The sequence below is a fragment of the Manis javanica genome, chromosome 15, assembly GCF_040802235.1.
Source record: "Manis javanica isolate MJ-LG chromosome 15, MJ_LKY, whole genome shotgun sequence".
NCBI lineage: Eukaryota > Metazoa > Chordata > Mammalia > Pholidota > Manidae > Manis > Manis javanica.
The window spans coordinates 39,148,897-39,167,023 of record NC_133170.1 but is presented as its reverse complement, the minus strand read 5'-3'; the positions used below and the strand labels follow the sequence as shown (position 1 = coordinate 39,167,023).

General features: G+C 39.9%; 1 protein-coding gene across 4 annotated transcripts in view; it reads left to right on the top strand.

Annotated features, from left to right (window-relative positions):
* METTL6 (methyltransferase 6, tRNA N3-cytidine) overlaps window positions 1–18,127 on the top strand; it is a 42,540-nt gene that overhangs the window by 8,086 nt on the left and 16,327 nt on the right. For all 4 annotated transcript variants that reach the window (XM_073223965.1, XM_017650136.3, XM_036995490.2 and 1 more), the window contains exon 4: window positions 12,523–12,693. In XM_073223965.1, the coding sequence (XP_073080066.1) occupies window positions 12,523–12,693 (171 nt within the window). The remainder of the gene's footprint in view (window positions 1–12,522; window positions 12,694–18,127) is intronic.

The following is an 18,127-nucleotide window of genomic DNA, read 5'->3' as shown; positions in this document are numbered from 1 at the left end:
AGTCTCTTGTTGGCAGCATATAGATGGGTCTTGCTTTTTTATCCATTCTTTTACTCTGTGTCTTTTGATTGGTGCATTCAGTCCATTTACATTTAGGGTGATTATTGAAAGATATGTACTTATTGCCATTGCAGGCTTTAGATTTGTGGTTACCAAAGGTTCAAGGTTAGCTTCTTTAGTATCTTCCTGTCTAACTTAACCCGCTTATTGAGCTATTATAAACACAGTCTGATGATTATTTATTTCTCTCCCTTCTTATTTCTCATCCTTCATTCTTTATATGTTGGGTGTTTTATTCTGTATTCTTTTCTGTTTTCTTTGACTGCTTTTGTGGGTAGTTGATTTTATTTTTTGCCTTTAGTTATTATTTGGTTGGTCTGCTTTCTTTGTGATTTTATTTTCTCTGGTGACATTTGTTTAGCCTTAGGAGTACTCCCATCTCGAGCAGTCCGTCTAAAATACCCTGTAGAGGTGGTTTGTGGGAGGCAAATTCCCTCAACTTTTGCTTGTCTGGGAATTGTTTAATCCCTCCTTCATATTTAAACAATAATCTTGCTGGATATAGTGTTCTTGGTTTAAGGCCCTTCTGTTTCATTGCATTAAATATATCATGCCATTCTCTTCTGGCCTGTAAGGTTTCTGTTGAGAAGTCTGATGATATCCTGATGGGTTTTCCTTTGTAGGTGACCTTTTTCTCTCTGTGGCTGCCTTTAAAATTCTGTCCTTGTCCTTGAACTTTGCCATTTTAATTATTATGTGTCTTGTTGTTGTCCTCTTTGGGTCCCTTCTGTTGGGGGGTTCTGTGTATTTCTGTGGTTTGAGCGACTATTTCCTCCCCCAGTTTGTGGAAGTTTTCAGCAATTATTTCTTCAAATACACTTTCTATCCCTTTTCTCTCTCTTCTTCTTCTGGTACCCCTATAATGCCAATATTGCTCCTTTTGGATTGATCACACAGTTCTCTTAATGTTGTTTCTATCCTGGAGATCCTTTTATCTCTCTCTGTGTCAGCTTCTATGTGTTGCTGTTCTCTGGTTTCTAATCCATCAGTGGCCTCTTGCATCTCATCCATTCTGCTTTTAAATCCTTCCAGAGATTGTTTTATTTCTGTATTCTCCCTCCTTAGCTCTTGCATATTTCTCTGCAAGTCCATCAGCATGGTTATGACCTTACTTTTAAATTCTTTTTCAGGAAGATTGGTTAGGTCTATCTCCCCAGATTCCTTTTCAGGGGAAACTGTCTGCATTAATCTGGTCTGTATCAAATTCTTCTGCCTTTTCATGGCGATAGAGGTAGTTGTGTGGAGCTGGTGCGTGTGTTGGCTGGGAGAACGTCCCTTCTTGCTAGTTTGTGGCCTTCCTTTCCTGGGAGAATGGCAACCTCTACTGGCTTGTGCTGGGCAGCTGTGTGCAGATGGGGTCTCTGATTCTTGCCTGGCCGCTGTGAAGGAATCTCCATGCACGATTGCTGTGGGCTCCTCTAAGGCGAGGTCATGCCTGAGCAAGAATGGGCGGGAGGCTGTTTATCTCTGTGAGGGGCCTCGGAGCAGCGCTGCTGCCCAGGGGGTTAGGGTGCCTGGAGTTCCCCGGATTCCCAGCCGCTGAGCTGATTGTGCCGAACGCCTCCGTCCAGCTGTGGGATCCCTGTCCCTTTAAGACTTTCAAAGGGCACTCGCTTTTCTTTGTCCCAGGGACGCTGGCTGTGGGGACCCGCTCGTAGATGTTACTGTCCTGTTCCCCTAGTATCCAGCACCCCACGCGCTGTGTGTCTGCGCTCTGGTGCAGATGACTAGGGCTGGGTATTTAGCAGTCCTGGGCTCCCTCTCCCTCCCCCCTCCAACTCCTATCCTCCTGCCGGGAGCTGGGTGATGGGTGCTTGGGTCCCGCTGGCCTGCGGCTTGTATCTTACCCCCTTCGCAAGGCACTGGGTCCTCGCAGATGTAGATGTAGTCTGGCTGTTGTCCTGTATCTTTTGGTCTCTCTTTTTGGAATAGTTGTTTTTGTTATATTTTCAAAAATATATATGTGTTTGGGAGGAGATTTGTGCTGCTCTACTCACGCCACCATCTTGGCTCCAGGAAGTCCATTCTGTGCTCTTTTGTGTTTCTTTTGACTGCTTTTGTGAGCAGTTGATTTTATTTTTTGCCTTTAGTTAGTATTTGGTTGGTCTGCTTTCTTTGCTGTGATTTTATTTTCTCTGGTGACATCTATTTAGCCTTAGGACTGCTTCCATCTAGAGCAGTCCCTCTAAAATATCCTGTAGAGGTAGTTTGTGGGAGGCAAATTCCCTTAACTTTTGCTTATCTGGGAATTGTTTAATCCCTCCTTCATATTTAAATGATAATCGTGCTGGATACAGTATCCTTGGTTCGAGGCCCTTCTGTTTAATTGCATTAAGTATATCATGCCATTCTCTTCTGGCCTGTAAGGTTTCTGTTGAGAAGTCTGATGATAGCCTGATGGGTTTTCCTTTGTAGGTGACCTTTTTCTCTCTGTGGCTGCCTTTAAAATTCTGTCCTTGTCCTTGAGCTTTGCTGTTTTAATAATTATGTGTCTTGGTGTTGTCCTTCTTGGGTCCCTTGTGTTGGAAGTTCTGTGTGCTTCCGTGGCCTGAGCGACTATTTCCTCCCCCAGTTGTGGAAGTTTTCAGCAATTATTTCTTCAAAGACACTTTTCCTTTTTCTCTCTCTTCTTCTTCTGGTACCCCTATAATGCGAATATTGTTCCGTTTGTGTTAGTCACACAGTTTTCTTAACATTCTTTCATTCCTGGAGATCCTTTTATCTCTGTCTGCCTCAGCTTCTCTGCATTCCTGTTCTCTGATCTCTGTTTCATTAACAGCCTCTTGCACGTCATCCATTCTACTTTTAAGTCCTTCCAGAGATTGTTTTATTTCTGTATTCTCCCTCCTTAGCTCTTGCATATTTCTCTGCAAGTCCATCAGCATGGTTATGACCTTTATTTTGAATTCTTTTTCAGGAAGATTGGTTAAATCTATCTCCCTAGGCTCCCTCTCAGGGGTTGTCTGTGTGATTCTGGTCTGGATCAAATTCTTCTGCCTTTTCATCGCGATAGATGTAGTCATGGAGAGTTGGCGCATGTGTCACCCGGCAGAACAAAGTCCCTTCTTGCTTGCTTGTCACCTTCCTTTCCTGCAAGAACTGTGACACCTAGCGGCTTGTGCTGGGCAGCTGAGTCTGCCCCGGGCAGCTGCAGAGGAGGCTGCGCGTGGCTGCTGTGGATGTGCCCCATCTCAGGCTGCTCCCCTGCTATGGCGGGGCCGCACCGGAGGGGAAATGGACTTGGAGGCTGCTTATCGCTGTGAGGGGCCTCAGAGCTGCACTGTTGCCCAGGGGGCTAGGGTACCCGCAGTTCTCTGGGATTCCCAGGAGCTGGGCTGAGTGTGCCGGGATGCTTCCTTCCAGCTGTGAGGCCCCTGTCCCTTTAAGACTTTCAAAGAGCACTCGCTTTTCTTTTGTCCCAGGGACGCCTGCTGCGGGGACCCACTTGCAGATTTTACTGTTCCGTTTCCCTAATATCCAGCACACCATGCAGTGTGTGTCTGCGCTTTTGGTGCAGATGACTAGGGCTGGATATTTAGCACTCTGTGGGCTCCTTCTCCCTTCCCGCTCTGACTCCTCTCCTCCCGCCGGGAGCTGGGGTGAGGGGTGCTCAGGTCCCGCCGGGCTGCGGCTTGCATCTTACCCCCTTCTTGAGGCGCTGAGTTCTCACAGATGTAGATGTAGCCTGGCTGTTGTCCTGAATCTTCTGGTCTCTCTTTTAGGAATAGTTGTTTTTGTTGTATTTTCAAAAATATATATGGTTTTGGGAGGAGATTTCTGCTGCCCTACTCATGCCACCATCTTGGCTCCTCCCTCTGTTTTCTGTTTTTAGTATTTACAGTTGATTTTTTTTTTTTGGAGTTTCTAATTAAATCCCCAAACTTTTAATTCCAACATCTGTATCATATTTGAGTATGGTTCCAATGATTGCTTTGTCTCTTCAAACGGTTTTTCTTCCCTTTCGGTATGCCCTGTACTTTTTTGTTGAATGCCAGATATGTTATATAGGGCCATGGGTTCTGGGGTGGGAAAGGTAATAGCCTAGCCCGGGGTTGGGCCATGTCTGCAGTGGGTTCTTGCTGTGGGCCACCGAGACCTCAGACTCTTTCTGTGACCTTTTGTTTCTCCTCTTGGCTTTGGGTCTTGCCTTTGTGCTGTTGCCCATAGTGTGTCTGTGTCTGCTTTCCCACCTGCATTCCACTGTTACCAATACTGGAGACTTGTTGATAGATGTGGGAGAAGGGATTGTTCTCTAATGTTTTCATATTCAGTATTTGAACTGCAGAGTGGGTCTGTGTCTCAGGGGTGTGGCCTTTGCAAGTTCCTCCTCTTCAGGAATGGAGCTTTTCTTTTCCATCCCTCCCATTGATGCTAGTATCATCCTCTGTGGTCTTGAGGCCATTCTCTCTGCAGATGGAAGACCTAGGTCTGGGCAGAGTAGTCCTTTCCCCAGTGGCAGTGATATTCCACCAGTGCCCTAAGGCTGCAGGCCTCAGATGACCTTTTAGATTAAATATTTTCTTCCTTAAAGGAGGGGAAAAAGGCCAGCACCAGATGTACCACCATCCTCTGAGAGCCTCATGATGATGTTCCTGGTGCAACACCTGCATGAGGGTTTCTCTCAAGGTCCCCATGACTTCCATCTCCAGGAGCTTCACAATGTAATGTCTACGTTCAGTCTCCAGCAAATTGTCAAATTTCCAGTTTTATTTTTCCAGGCTATAGGATTATTCCTCAAGTAAGTGAATGCTTGGGTCCTATTTCTCCCTGAAGGTACCTGTCTCTCTCCATATTTTGGGATGGTTGGTTGGTCTTTGATGGCTTCACAAAAAAAGTCATTACTTTGCTGTATGTCCAGCCTTTTTCTTCTTATAATGATGAAAGGAACATCTTTTCATGTCTATACATCTCTGAACTGAAATTAAAATCCTGTAATTCATCTGGACAACCAGTTGTCCTTTAAAGTAATGACTAGTTAGTTCAAACATAATTGAATGAGAAGTTCGTTTTTCTTCTCTGATAGTTGTCACCTTAATTAACTACCTTTTTTAAACCCTAATTGTCATCTTTGTCATCTCTCTTTTTCATATAGAATACTTAATTCCTATGTATGCATGGTTTTGCTCTGGGACTCTATTGTGTCTCCCTGATGTCTGTGTCCTCATTCTCAAACCACATTGTTTTAGTACTACGTTTTGTGATGTGTTTTCATGTCCAGTACTTCCCCCTTCATTGCTCTTCATTTTAAAAATTGACTTGGCTATTCCGAAAGACTTTTGCTTTCAATGAATTAGATTCACCTTGTCAAGTTTCTGGAGATCCATTAAGATTTGGTTGATTGCACTGGATTTATAAGGGGGATTATAGGTAGAATTGACATCTTTTCAATATTGAATCTTCCCATCCATTAACTCTGTCTCTTCAGGTCCTTATTTACATTAAAGAAAACTTTATATTTTTCTTCATTATGCTCTTATACATGTGTCAAAACCAAACAACCAAAATGTACCAGGAACATATTTGTAGTTTCCAAAAAAAGTTTCTTTACCTTGCTGTATCAAGGGAAAAAATATCCAAAAGAACTGTAGGAGTATCTCGGTAAGGGGAATTGGAAGGACTTCTTGTAGAGTTTAGGCTTATAGTGGATGATTCAAAGGGAGATTAAGAAAGCAGAGGCCAGTTTTAGATTATCATTCCTCTGGAAATGTGTGTTTCTAAAATGCTCAGTTTTGAATATGTGATAGCTTATATTCTCTTAGTTAAAAATGATTTTGAAAAATGAAATTTTCCCCCTTGTAGCAATACTTTTTTTTATTAAGGTATCATTGATATACACTGTTAGGAAGGTTTCACAAGAAAAACAATGTGGTTACTACATTCACCCATATTATCGAGTCCCCTCCATATCCCATTGCAGTCATTGTCCTTCCGTGTAGTGAGATGCCACAGAGTCACTACTTGTCTTCACACTGTCTTCCCCGTGACTTCCCCCACACCATGTGTACTAATCATAATACTCCTTAATCCCTTTCTCCCACCCTCCCCCAACCCTCCCCTTTGGTAACCGCTAGTCCCTTCTTGGAATCTGTGAGTCTGCTGTTGTTTTGTTCCTTCAGTTTTGCTTTGTTGTTATGCTCCACAAATGAGGGAAATCATTTGGTACTTGTCTTTCTCTGCCTGACTTATTTCACTGAGCATAATACCCTCTGGCTCCATCCATGTTGTTGCAAATGGTAGGATTTGTCTCTCTCTTGTGGCTGAATAGCATTCCATTATGTATATGTACCACCTCTTCTTTATCCATTCATTTACTGATGGACACTTAGGTTGCTTCCATATCTTGGCTGTTGTAAATAATGCTGCAGTGAGCATAGGGGTGCATATGTCTTTTTGAATCTGAGAACTTACTTTCTTTGGGTAAATTCCCAGGAGTGGAAATCCTGGGTTAAATGGTATTTCTATTTTTAGTTCTTTGAGGAACCTCTATATTGCTTTCACAATGGTTGAACTAGTTTACATTCCCACCAGCAGTGTAGGAGGGTTCCCCTTTCTCTGCATCCTCAGCAGCATTTATTGTTCCTAGTCTTTTCTGTGTTGGCCACCCTAACTGGTGTGAGGTGATATCTCATTGTAGTTTTAATTTGCATTTCCCTGATAATTAGTGATGGGGAGCATCTTTTCATGTGCCTGTTGGCCATCTGAAATTTCTTCTTTGGAGAATATCTGTTATATCCTCTGCCCACTTTTATTTATTTATTTTTTTAACTTCAGAACTTTTATTTTGAAATTATTCTAGAGTCACAGAATAATTTACACAGACAATGCAGAGAATTCTTGTGTAACATCTTTTTTTTTTTTGAGACGGCATCTCTCATATTTATTGATTAAATGGCTGTTAACAGCAATAAAATTCTGTATAGGGGACTCAATGCACAATCATTAATCAACCCCAAGCCTAATTCTCAACAGTCTCCAATCTTCTGAAACATAATGAACAAGTTCTTACATGGTAAACAAGTTCTTACATGGTGAACAGTGCAAGGGCAGTCATCACAGAAACTTTCGGTTTTGATCATGCATTATGAACTATAAACAATCAGGTCAAATATGAATATTCATTTGATTTTTATACTTGATTTATATGTGAATCCCATATTTCTCCCTTATTATTATTATTATTATTATTATTATTTAATAAAAATGCTGAAGTGGTAGGACTCTGCCCACTTTTTAATCAGCTTATTTGCTTTTTGGGTATTGAGGCATGTGAGTTCATTATAGATTTTAGATGTTAACCCCTTGTCAGATATGTTGTTTATGAATATATTCTCCCATACTGTAGGCTGCCTTTTTGTTCTATTGATGGTATCCTTTGCCGTACAGAAGCTTTTTAGCTTGATGTATTCCCTTTTGTTCATTTTTGCTTTTGTTTCCCTTGCCTGAGGAGATGATGTGTTCAGGAAAAAGTTGGTCATGTTTATATTCAAGAGATTTTTGCCTATGTTTTCTTCTAAGTTTTTTATGGTGTTATGACTTACGTTCAGGTCTTTGATCTATTTTGAGTTTACTTTTGTGTATGGGGTTAGGCAATAATCCAGTTTCGTTCTCTTGCGTGTAGTTGTCCAGTTTTGCCAACATCAGTTGTTGAAGAGGCCGTTATTTCCCCATTGTATATCCATGACTCCTTTATTGTATACTAATTGACCATATATGCTTCAGTTTATATGTGGGCTCTCTAGTCTGTTCCATTGGTCTATGGGTCAGTACCAAATTGTCTTGACTACTGTGGCTTTGTAGTAGAGCTTGAAGTCAGGGAGCACAATGCCCCCCTCCTCTTTATTTTTGCTTCTCAGGATTGCTTTGGCTATTCGGCATATTTTGTGGTTCCATATGAATTTTAGAACTATTTGCTCTAGTTTGTTGAATGATGCTGGTAATTTGATAGGGATTACATTGAATCTGTAGATTGCTTTAGGCAGGATGGCCATTTTGACAATATTAATTCTTCCTATCCATGAGCATGGGATGTGTATCCATTTATTGGTATCTTCTTTAATTTCTCTCAAGAGTGTCGTGTAGTTTTCAGGGTATAGGTCTTTCACTTCCTTCGTTAGGTTTTCTGGGTATTTTATTCTTTTTGATGCAATTGTGGATGGAATTGTTTTCCTGATTTCTCTTTCTGCTAGTTCACCATTAGTGTATAGGAATGCAACAGATTTCTGTGTATTAATTTTGTATCCTGCAACTTTGCTGAATTCAGATATTAGATCTAGTAGTTTTGGAGTGGATTCTTTTGGGTTTTTTATGTACAATATAATGTCATCTGCAAACAGGGACAGTTTAACTTCTTCCTTACCATTCTGGATGCCTTTTATTTCTTTGTGTTGTCTGATTGCTGTGGTGAGGGCCTCCAGAACTACGCTGAATAAAAGTAGGGAGAGTGGGCATCCTTGTCTTGTACCCAATCTTAAAGGAAAGCTTTCAGCTTCTCACTGTTAAGTATGATGTTGGCTGTGGGTTTGTCATATATGGCCTTTATTATGTTGAGGTACTTACCTTCCATATCCATTTTGTTGAGAGTTTTTATCATGAATGGATGTTGAGTTTTGTTGAATGCTTTTTCAGCATCTATCGAGATAATTTGGTTTTTCTCCTTCATTTTGTTGATGTGGTGTATAATGTTGATAGATTTTTTAATATTGTACCATCCTTACATCCCTGGAATAAATCCTACTTGATGATGATCGATGATCTTTTTAATGTATTTTTGAATTTGATTTGCTAATATTTTGTTGAGGATTTTTGCATCTACGTTCATCACAGATGTTGGTCTGTAAATTTCTTTTTTCATGGTGTCTTTGCCTGGTTTTGGTATTAGGGTGATGCTGGCCTCATGCAATGCATTTGGAAGTATTCTCTCCCCATCTTGTTTTTGGAAAACTTCAAGGAGGATGGGTATTAGGTCTTCACTAAATGTTTGATAAAATTCAGTGGTGAAGCCATCTGGTCCAGGGATTTTGTTCTAAGGTAGTCTTTTGACTACCAGTTCATTGTCATTGCTCATAATTGGTCTGTTCAGATTTTCTGTTTCTGGGTCAGCCTTGGAAGGATGTATTTTTCTAAAAAGTCCATTTATTTTAGGTATCCCATTTTCTAGCACATAATTTTTCATAGTATTCTTTAATAATTCTTTGTATTTCCCTGGAATCCATAGTGATTTTTCCTTTCTCATTTCTGATTCTGTTTATGTGTATAGACTTTTTTTCTTGATAAGTCTGGCTAGGGGTTTATCTATTTTGTTTATTTTCTCAAAGAAACAGCTCTTGCTTTCATTGATTCTTTCTATTGTTTTATTCTTCTTGGTTTTATTTATTTATGTTCTCATCTTTATTATGTCCTTTCTTCTACTGACTTTGGGCCTCATTTGTGGTTCTTTTTCTAGTTTCATTAATTGTGAGTTTAGACTGTTCATATGGGATTGTTCTTTCCTGAGATAGGCCTGTATTGCAATATACTTCCCTCTTAGCATGGGCTTCGCTGCATCCCACAGATTTTGTGGTGTTGGATTATTGTCATTTGTCTCTATATATGCTTGATCTCTGTTTTTATTTGGTCATTGATCCATTTATTATTTAGGAGCATGTTGTTAAGGCTCCATGTGTTTGTGAGATTTTTTAATTTTCTTTGTGTAATTTATTTCTAGTTTCTTACCTTTGTTGTCTGAGCACCTGGTAAGCTGGTTGGTACAGTTTCAGTCTTTTTGAGTTTACTGAGGTTCTTTTTGTGGCCTAGTATATGATCTATTCTTGAAAATGTTCGTTGTGCACTTGAGAAGAATGTGTGTTCTGCTTTTGGGTGGAGTGTTCTGTATATGTCTGTTATGTCCATCTGTTCTAATATGTTTAGTGACTCTGTCTCCTTACTTATTTTCTGTCTGGTTCATCTGTACTTTGGATTGAGTGGTGTGTTGAACTCTCCTAATATGAATGCATTGTATCCTATTTCCCCCTTTAATTGTGTTATTATTTGTTTTACATATGTAGGTGTTCCTGTGTTCAGTGCATAGGCATTCATAATGATTATATCCTCTTTTGGACTGACCCCTTTATCATTACGTAATGTCCTTCTTTTTCTCTTGTGACTTCCTTTGTTTCGAAGTCTATTTTGTCTGAAACAAGTACTGCAACTCCTGCTTTTTTCTCCCTATTAGTTGCATGAAATATCTTTTTCCATCCCTTTACTTTCAGTCTGTATGTTTTTGGGTTTGAACTGGGTTCCTTATAGGCAGCATATAGATGGGTCTCGTTTTTTATTAGAGGAGGTTTTTATACAGATACAGAATAGGTATCATATTCTGTACTCTTTGTGTGTCTCCCTTGACTGAGTTTGGGGGTAGTTAATTTGATTTTCACATCTACTTAGTAATTAATTGTTTTACTTTCTTTACTGGGGTTTTATTTCCTCTGGTGACAGCTATTTAGCTTTAGGAATGCTTCCATCTGGAGCAGTCTGTCCAAAATACACTGTAGAGATGGTTTGTGGGAGGTAAATTCTCTCAGCTTTTGCTTATCTGGAAATTGTTTAATCCCTCCTTCAAATTTAAATGTTTATCTTGCTGGGTAGAGTATTCTTGGTTCAAGGCCCTTCTGCTTCACTGCATTAAATATACCATGCCACTCCCTTCTGGCCTGTAAGTTTTCTGTTGAGAAGTCTGATGATAGCCTAATAGGTTTTCCTTTCCATGTAATCTTTTTTCTCTCTCTGGCTGCTTTTCAAAGACTGTCCTTATCCTTGATCTTTGCCATTTTAATTATTACATGTCTTGGTGTTGTCTTCCTTGGTTCTCATGTGTTGGGAGATCTGTGTACCTCCATAGCCTGTGAGACTATCTCCTTCCCCTGATTGGGAAAGTTTTCAGCAATTACCTACTCAAAGACACTTTCTACCCCTTTTTCTCTTCTTCTGGTACCCCTATAATGCAAATATTGTTCGTTTGGATTAGTCACACAGTTCTCTCAATATTCTTTCATTCCTTGAGATCCTTTTTTCTTTTTGTGCCTCAGCTTCTTTGTATTCCTGTTCTCTAATTTCTATTCCATTTACTGTCTACTCTACTACATCTAATCTGCTTTAAATCCCTCCATTGTGTGTTTCATTCAGATATTGAATTCCTTAATGATTGAATCTCAGTCCTGACTTCATCCCTGAGCTCTTGAATATATTTCTGTATCTCCATGAGTATGTTTATGATTTTTATTTTGAAATCTCTTTCAGGAAGATTAATGAGTTCGGTTTCACTTGGCCGTTTTTCTGGTGTTTATGGGATTTTGGTTTGAACCAGGTTCTTTGGACATTTCATATTTGTATGTGGTACCCTCTAGTGCCCAGAAACTCTACTCTCTGGTGCTGCTCAGCCCCTGGAGCAATATCAAGGGTGGGTTCTGGTGCCTGGGGGGAGGAAAGAGTTATTTCCGGCTTTCTGGATGCTGTGCCTGTCTCCATTGCCAGAACCAGTGGCCCAGGCACACAGGTGTAAGCCTGTATGCTTTGTGTTTGTAGCTCCCCTACCTGGGGCCTCCCTCTGGCTGGCCTGATGCCAGGACAGGAGCTACTGGTTTGTGAGCTGGGGCCAGCCGGCCAGGAGGAAGGTACAACAGGGTGCATAGCCAGCCAGGGGGATGGAGCACCTGAAGCTCCTGGAATTTCCCAACCTGCTGGGCAGAGTGCACTTGGACAATTTTGTCCACCTGTCTTTTCTCCTGTGCAGCAAGCTCTATGCAATCCATGCTCCTTTAGCAGCCCTGTTGCTGTTAAGGGTCAGACTGCCCACCTTTCTTTTGACCCAGAGCAGCCTGATGTGGATCCCTGTTTTCCACAAGCAGCTGGAATCTCAGTCTCTCCAAGTATTCCACCTGCTATGCTTTCCAACCCCACTAATCTCTAGAGCACCATGCAATGTAGGTTCGTGCTCCCAGGGCAGATCTCCAGGGCTGGGAGTTCAGCAGTCCTAGGCCTCTACCCACTCCCTGCTCTTTCTCTTCCTCCTGCTGGTGAGCTGGGGTGGGGGAAGGTCTTGGATCTCTCCAGATCACAGCTTTGGTACGTTACCCTGATCCATGAGGTCTGTTCTTCTCTCCAGGTGTATGCAGTCTGGTGCAGCCTTCTTTCCTGTTGCTCTTTCAGGATTAGTTGTATTAACTATATTTGCATATTATATGTGGTTTTGGGAGGTGGCCTCTGTGTCATCTCTCCACCATCTTTAATCATCATCCTTGTAGCAATATTGAATAGTATGTGCTTTAATGTGCAAACAGCCCATTACGCAGTTTCATCCAGTAACAAAGTAATTGTAGATTTTCTGCAGTAGTAAACAAATGGGAATAGGATCTCATTTTGATCCTGTTTTTCTATATGTATCAGCATGGCTGTTGTGTTAAATTCTTATCTCTTTTCCTGTTCTAGCAAAATCCTTTATATGACACAGAAAGATGCAAGGTATTCCAGTGTGATCTAACTAAAGATGACCTTCTGGAACATGTGCCCATAGAGTCTGTGGATGTTGTCATGTTGATATTTGTGCTATCTGCTGTTCACCCTGATAAGATGCACCTTGTCTTGCAAAACATTTACAAGGTTAGTAATTTGGAGCCAAATTACTAAGTACAACTATTACATGCAACTGGGAAGAAACGTAAGTGACCCACAATAAGGATGCATCTCACCTGGGGCACCACTAGGGCAGAAGGGTTCATGATCTAGAAAGCGTGTAATTCTTACCTGTTCAGTGAGTCGTTAGGTTTCAGCCAGTCTGCTTCACACCGAGAAGAGCATTCAGCAAGTTGAAAAAGTAGATGTTAGGTAAGAGAGCTTCTATGTACATAGAGATATGTATTAACTCGGTTTTAATTGTTTTAAAAGAGTAATGAGGTAGAAATTTCAAAACCCTGGAAACCTATTTAGGGAATAATTATTCTTGCTTAAATACAATATTTTTAAAAATTTGGATGCTACCAAATTGCTCTTAGCTCTCTGCTTGTGCAGTTTTGTATGTAAGGTTTTTTTTTTTTTCTGTTTACTTTCCATACCGCTAGTGTCTGAGCAAATGAGAACCGAGAATATGGAATAGGCATGGAATGTAAGATGGGTAAAGAGGGAAGAGGGCATCAGGGAAAAGCTGATAGGATTACCTGATTTGATGGTCCAGGTGAGGGTGAAGAATTATTAAAGATGGAGAACCAGAAACACAATGCTTCAAAACCTTTGGGATGCAGTAGAAGTAGTTCTAGGAGGGACGTTTATAGCAACACAGGTCTACCTCAGGAAACAAGAAAAATCTCAAAGAACCTAACTATACCTAAGGATCTAAAAAAAGAATAAACAAAGCCCAAAGTTAGTAGAGGGAAGGAAATAATAAAGATCAGAGTGAAAATAAGTAAAATAGAGACTGAAAAGCAATAGAAAAGATAACTACAACCTGGTTCTTTGAAAAGGTAAACAGATTGATAAATCTTTAGCCAGACTCATCAAGAAAAAAAGGACTCATGTAAAATCAAAATGAGACAGAAGGTAACAGCAGTTACCACAGAAGTATTATAATTATGAGATTACTATGAAAAATTATATGCCAACACATTGGACAATCTAGAAGAAATAGATAAATTCCTATAAACAACAGTCATCCAAGACTGATTCAGAATGAAATAGAAAATCTGAACAGATCAGTTACCAGTAATGAAAATGAAATGATCATCAAAAAACTCCCAACAAACAAAAACTAGGACCAGATGGCTTCAACAGGTGAATTCTACCAAATACTTAAAGAGGAGTTAAGCCTGTCCTTCTCAAACTATTCCAAAAAATAGAAAAGGAAGAAATGCTTCCAAATTTATTCTTAGAAGGCCAGCATTACCCTGATGCCAAAACCAAAATGACACTACAAAAAAAGAAAATTGCAGACCAATATCCTTGGTGAACTGATGTAAAAATCTCAGCAAAATCATAGCAAACCAAATGTAAAAATATACTGAAAGGATCATTCACCATGATCAAGTGGTTTTTATTCCAGAGACAAAAGGATGGTTCAACATTTGCAAATTAATTAATGTAACACACCACGTTAACAAAAGGAAGGATGAAAACCATATCATCATCTCAATAGATGCTAACAAAGCATTTGACAAAAACCAAGATTCATGTAAAAACAAAGTGGGTATAGAGTAAACATACCTCAAAATAATAAAGGCCATATACAACAGACTCACAGCTAACATACTCAATGACCAAAACTAAAGGCTTTTCTTCTAAGATGAGGAATAAGACATGGATATCCACTCTTGTACCACATAGTAATGCAAGACTTAAGCCAGAGTGATCAAACAAGAAAAAGAAAAGGCATCCAAATTGGTAAGGAAGAAGTAAAACTGTCACTATTTCCAGATGACATGGTACTATCCATAGAAAACCTAAAGACTCCACCAAAATCTGTTAGTTCTAATGAATGAATTGAGTGAAGGTGCAGGACATAAAATTAATGTACAATCTGTCTTTGCATTTGCGTATGCTAATGAGCTTACAGAAAGAGAAATCAGGAAAACAATTGCATTTATAATTGCATCAGAAATAAAAAAATACCTAGGAATAAATTTGCTAGAGAGGTGAAACCTGTACACTGAGAACTGTAAAACATGGGTGAAGGAAATTGAAGACGATACAAATATATATAAAGATATTTCATGCTCATAGACAGAATTAATATTGTTAAAATGGCTATACCCAAAGCAGTCTACAGATTTAATGTAATTCCTGTCAAAATACCAATGGCATTTTTCACAGACTATAAGGAAAATCCTAAAATTTGAATAGAACCACGAAACACCTTGAATATTCAAACTAATCTTGATAAACAGCAAAGCTGGAGGTAATGCTCCCTGGTTTCAAACTATACAAGGCTACAGTAATAAAAACAGTATGGTCATGATACAAAAACAGACACACAGATCAATGGAACAAAATTGAGAGTCAGAAATAAATCCATGCTTATATGGTCAATTAATCTATGAGAAAGAAACCAAGAGTATAGAATGGGGAAGGGATAGTATCTTCAGTAAATGGTATTAAGAAAACTGAATTTAAATGCAAAAAAAAGAAACTGGACCACTGTCTTTACCATACAGAAAAATAAATAAATTCAAAATGGGTTAAAGACTAAGTATAAGACCTGAAACCATGAAACTCTAAAAGAAAACTCAAAAATTGTTGTAAGTAAATTTTTAAGTAGATGTCTACCCAGGCAAGGGAAACAAAACAAAAATAAACGAAGTGATACTACATCAAATTCAAAAGCTGCACAGTGAAGGAAACTTTCAACAAGATGTAAAGCAACCTACTAAATGTGGGAATATATTTGCAAATGATATATCTAATAAGTGATTAATATCCAAGATACGTAAAGACCTCATACAACTCAACATCAAAACAAATAAATTAAAATATGGCATAGTAACTGACTAGCCATTTTTCCAAAGAAGATATACAGATAGTGAGGTTGGGATTAAAGATGGCAGTGTAAGAGGTGAGACAGGCTTCCTCCTAAAACCGCATATAATACGAAAATAAAATTAACACAACTAATCCTGAAAGAGCAACAGGAAAGAGGGCTGTGCCAGACTGCATACACCTGGAGAAAAAAATAAACTTCACAGAACAGGGTTGGGAACTTTCATGATCTTCAGGAGCTCCAGCCCCCTGGCAGGCTACACAGCTCCAAGGCCCACCTCTGTGATACGCAGCCTGCTGCACCTTCCTCCCAGACAGCCCGCACCTTGCTCGCAAACTAGCAAACCCTGCCCTGGCATCAGGCCAGCCAGAGGGAAGCCCGGCCTTCAGCAGCTACAAACGCAAAGCATAGAGGCTTATACCTGTGTGCTCAGCCCACTGATTCTGGCAGTGGGGACAGGCATAGGAGCCGGGAAGCAGGAAACAGCTCTTTCCTCCCACCAGGCACCAATACTGCTTCCCTGTGACCCCTGACATTGCTTCAGTGACTGAGCAGCTCCAGAGAGTAGAGTTTCTGGGCACTAGAGGGTACCACATACAAATATGAAATGTCAAAGGAACCTGGTTCAAAACAAAATTATAAATATACCAGAGAAAGAGTCAAATGAAATTGACATCATTAATCTTCCTGAAAGAGATTTCAAAATAAAAATCATAAGCATGATCATGGACATACAGAAAAATATTCAAGAGCTCAGGAATCAATTCCAGTTGGAGATCCAATCATTATCAAACATAGTATCAGAAATGAACATACAATGAAAGTTTTTTTTTTTTTTGAGAGGGTATCTCTCATATTTATTGATCAAATGGTTGTTAACAACAATAAAATTCTGTATGGGGGGTCAGTGCTCAATGCACAATCATTAATCCATCTCAAACCTAATTCTCATCAGTCTCCAATCTTCTGAAGCATAACGAACAGGTTCTTACATGGTGAACGAATTCTTACATAGTGAATAAGTTCTTACATGGTGAACAGTACAAGGGCATTCATCACAGAAACTTTCGGTTTTGATCACGCATTATGAACTATAAACAATCAGGTCAAATATGAATATTCGTTTGATTTTTATACTCGATTTATATGTGGATCCCACACTTCTCCCGTTATTATTATTATTATTTTTATTTTTAATAAAATGCTGAAGTGGTAGGTAGATGCAAGATAAAGTTAGAAAACATAGTTTAGTGTTGTAGGAGAGCAATTGTAGATGATGAGGTGTGTGCCTGTAGACTATGTGCTAATCCGAGCTAGATAAGGGCAATAAAACATCCACGGATGCAGAAGCTTTCTCTCAAAAAACATCTTCTTTATCCATTCATCAACCGATGGGCATTTAGGTTGCTTCCAATTCTTGGCTATTGTAAATAGTGCCGCGATAAACACAGGGGTGCATCTGTCTTTCTCAAACTTGATTGCTGCGTTCTTAGGGTAAATTCCTAGGAGTGGAATTCCTGGGTCAAATGGTAGGTCTCTTTTGAGCATTTTGATGAACCTCCAAACTGCTTTCCACAATGGTTGAACTAATTTACATTCCCACCAGCAGTGTAGGAGGGTTCCCCTTTCTCCACAGCCTCGCCAACAGTTTGTCTTTTGGATGGCAGCTATCCTTACTGGTGTAAGCTTCACCACTGTTGTTCCCCGATTTCTCACCTGATGGCCCCCCTGCGACTGTGCCTGTCTTAGGTTGTTCCTCCCTTGAGGAATCTTACCCATCTCTGGCTAACCAGTCATCTTCCGGGGCCATACAGGGAAATGTAAAGTTGGTAAGTGAGAGAGAAGCCATATTGTTTGAAAAGGTTAGCTTTTTACTTCTTTGCAGATTTATGCCCTGTGGCTTCTATGCCCAGCACTTGTCTCGAGGTATCTTTACCACCTGGAGGAATTACGATACTCGGTAAATTCGATATGAGGCACAAATTCTATTTAAGGGTTGTAATTAGGAAGGAAGAAGAAAATCTATAGAGGTAGCATATGGAAGAAAACATGGGAGGATTGATTATTTCTTTGACATATCTTCTTGTAGAGTACCTTAAGCATGTATAGGTTTTAAACAACTAACTAACTTGCGCACACATATTAACATAATAAGAATACGGTGACATAAACAAAGCAAACCTATAATTACCAGCCATCTTCAGTGAAGCCAAGAAAACCATGTAGGCACCCTAGGCATTTGTGAAAATTTGTCTATGATATGATGGATATTGTCCAACTGTACTTGAACAGTCTGAGAGAAATCAGACTAATTAAAGCAACCCATTTCTGGGATCTGTTCACATCCCATATGTTCTTTTAACCGTAGATAGTCTGTAGTCGTAAGATTTTGGAGTGCTACAACTTGCACCCCTCCCAACTCCTGGTTGAGTTCCAACAGTACATATCCGGTAAAATTCGTTGTCTCACTGTATGCACAGGCCAGCCTAGACATCTCCCTCCTCATTCCAATGGCAAGTCCAGGAAACGGTGGGGTGGACGCAGCCACAACCACAGCATTGCCTGGATCCC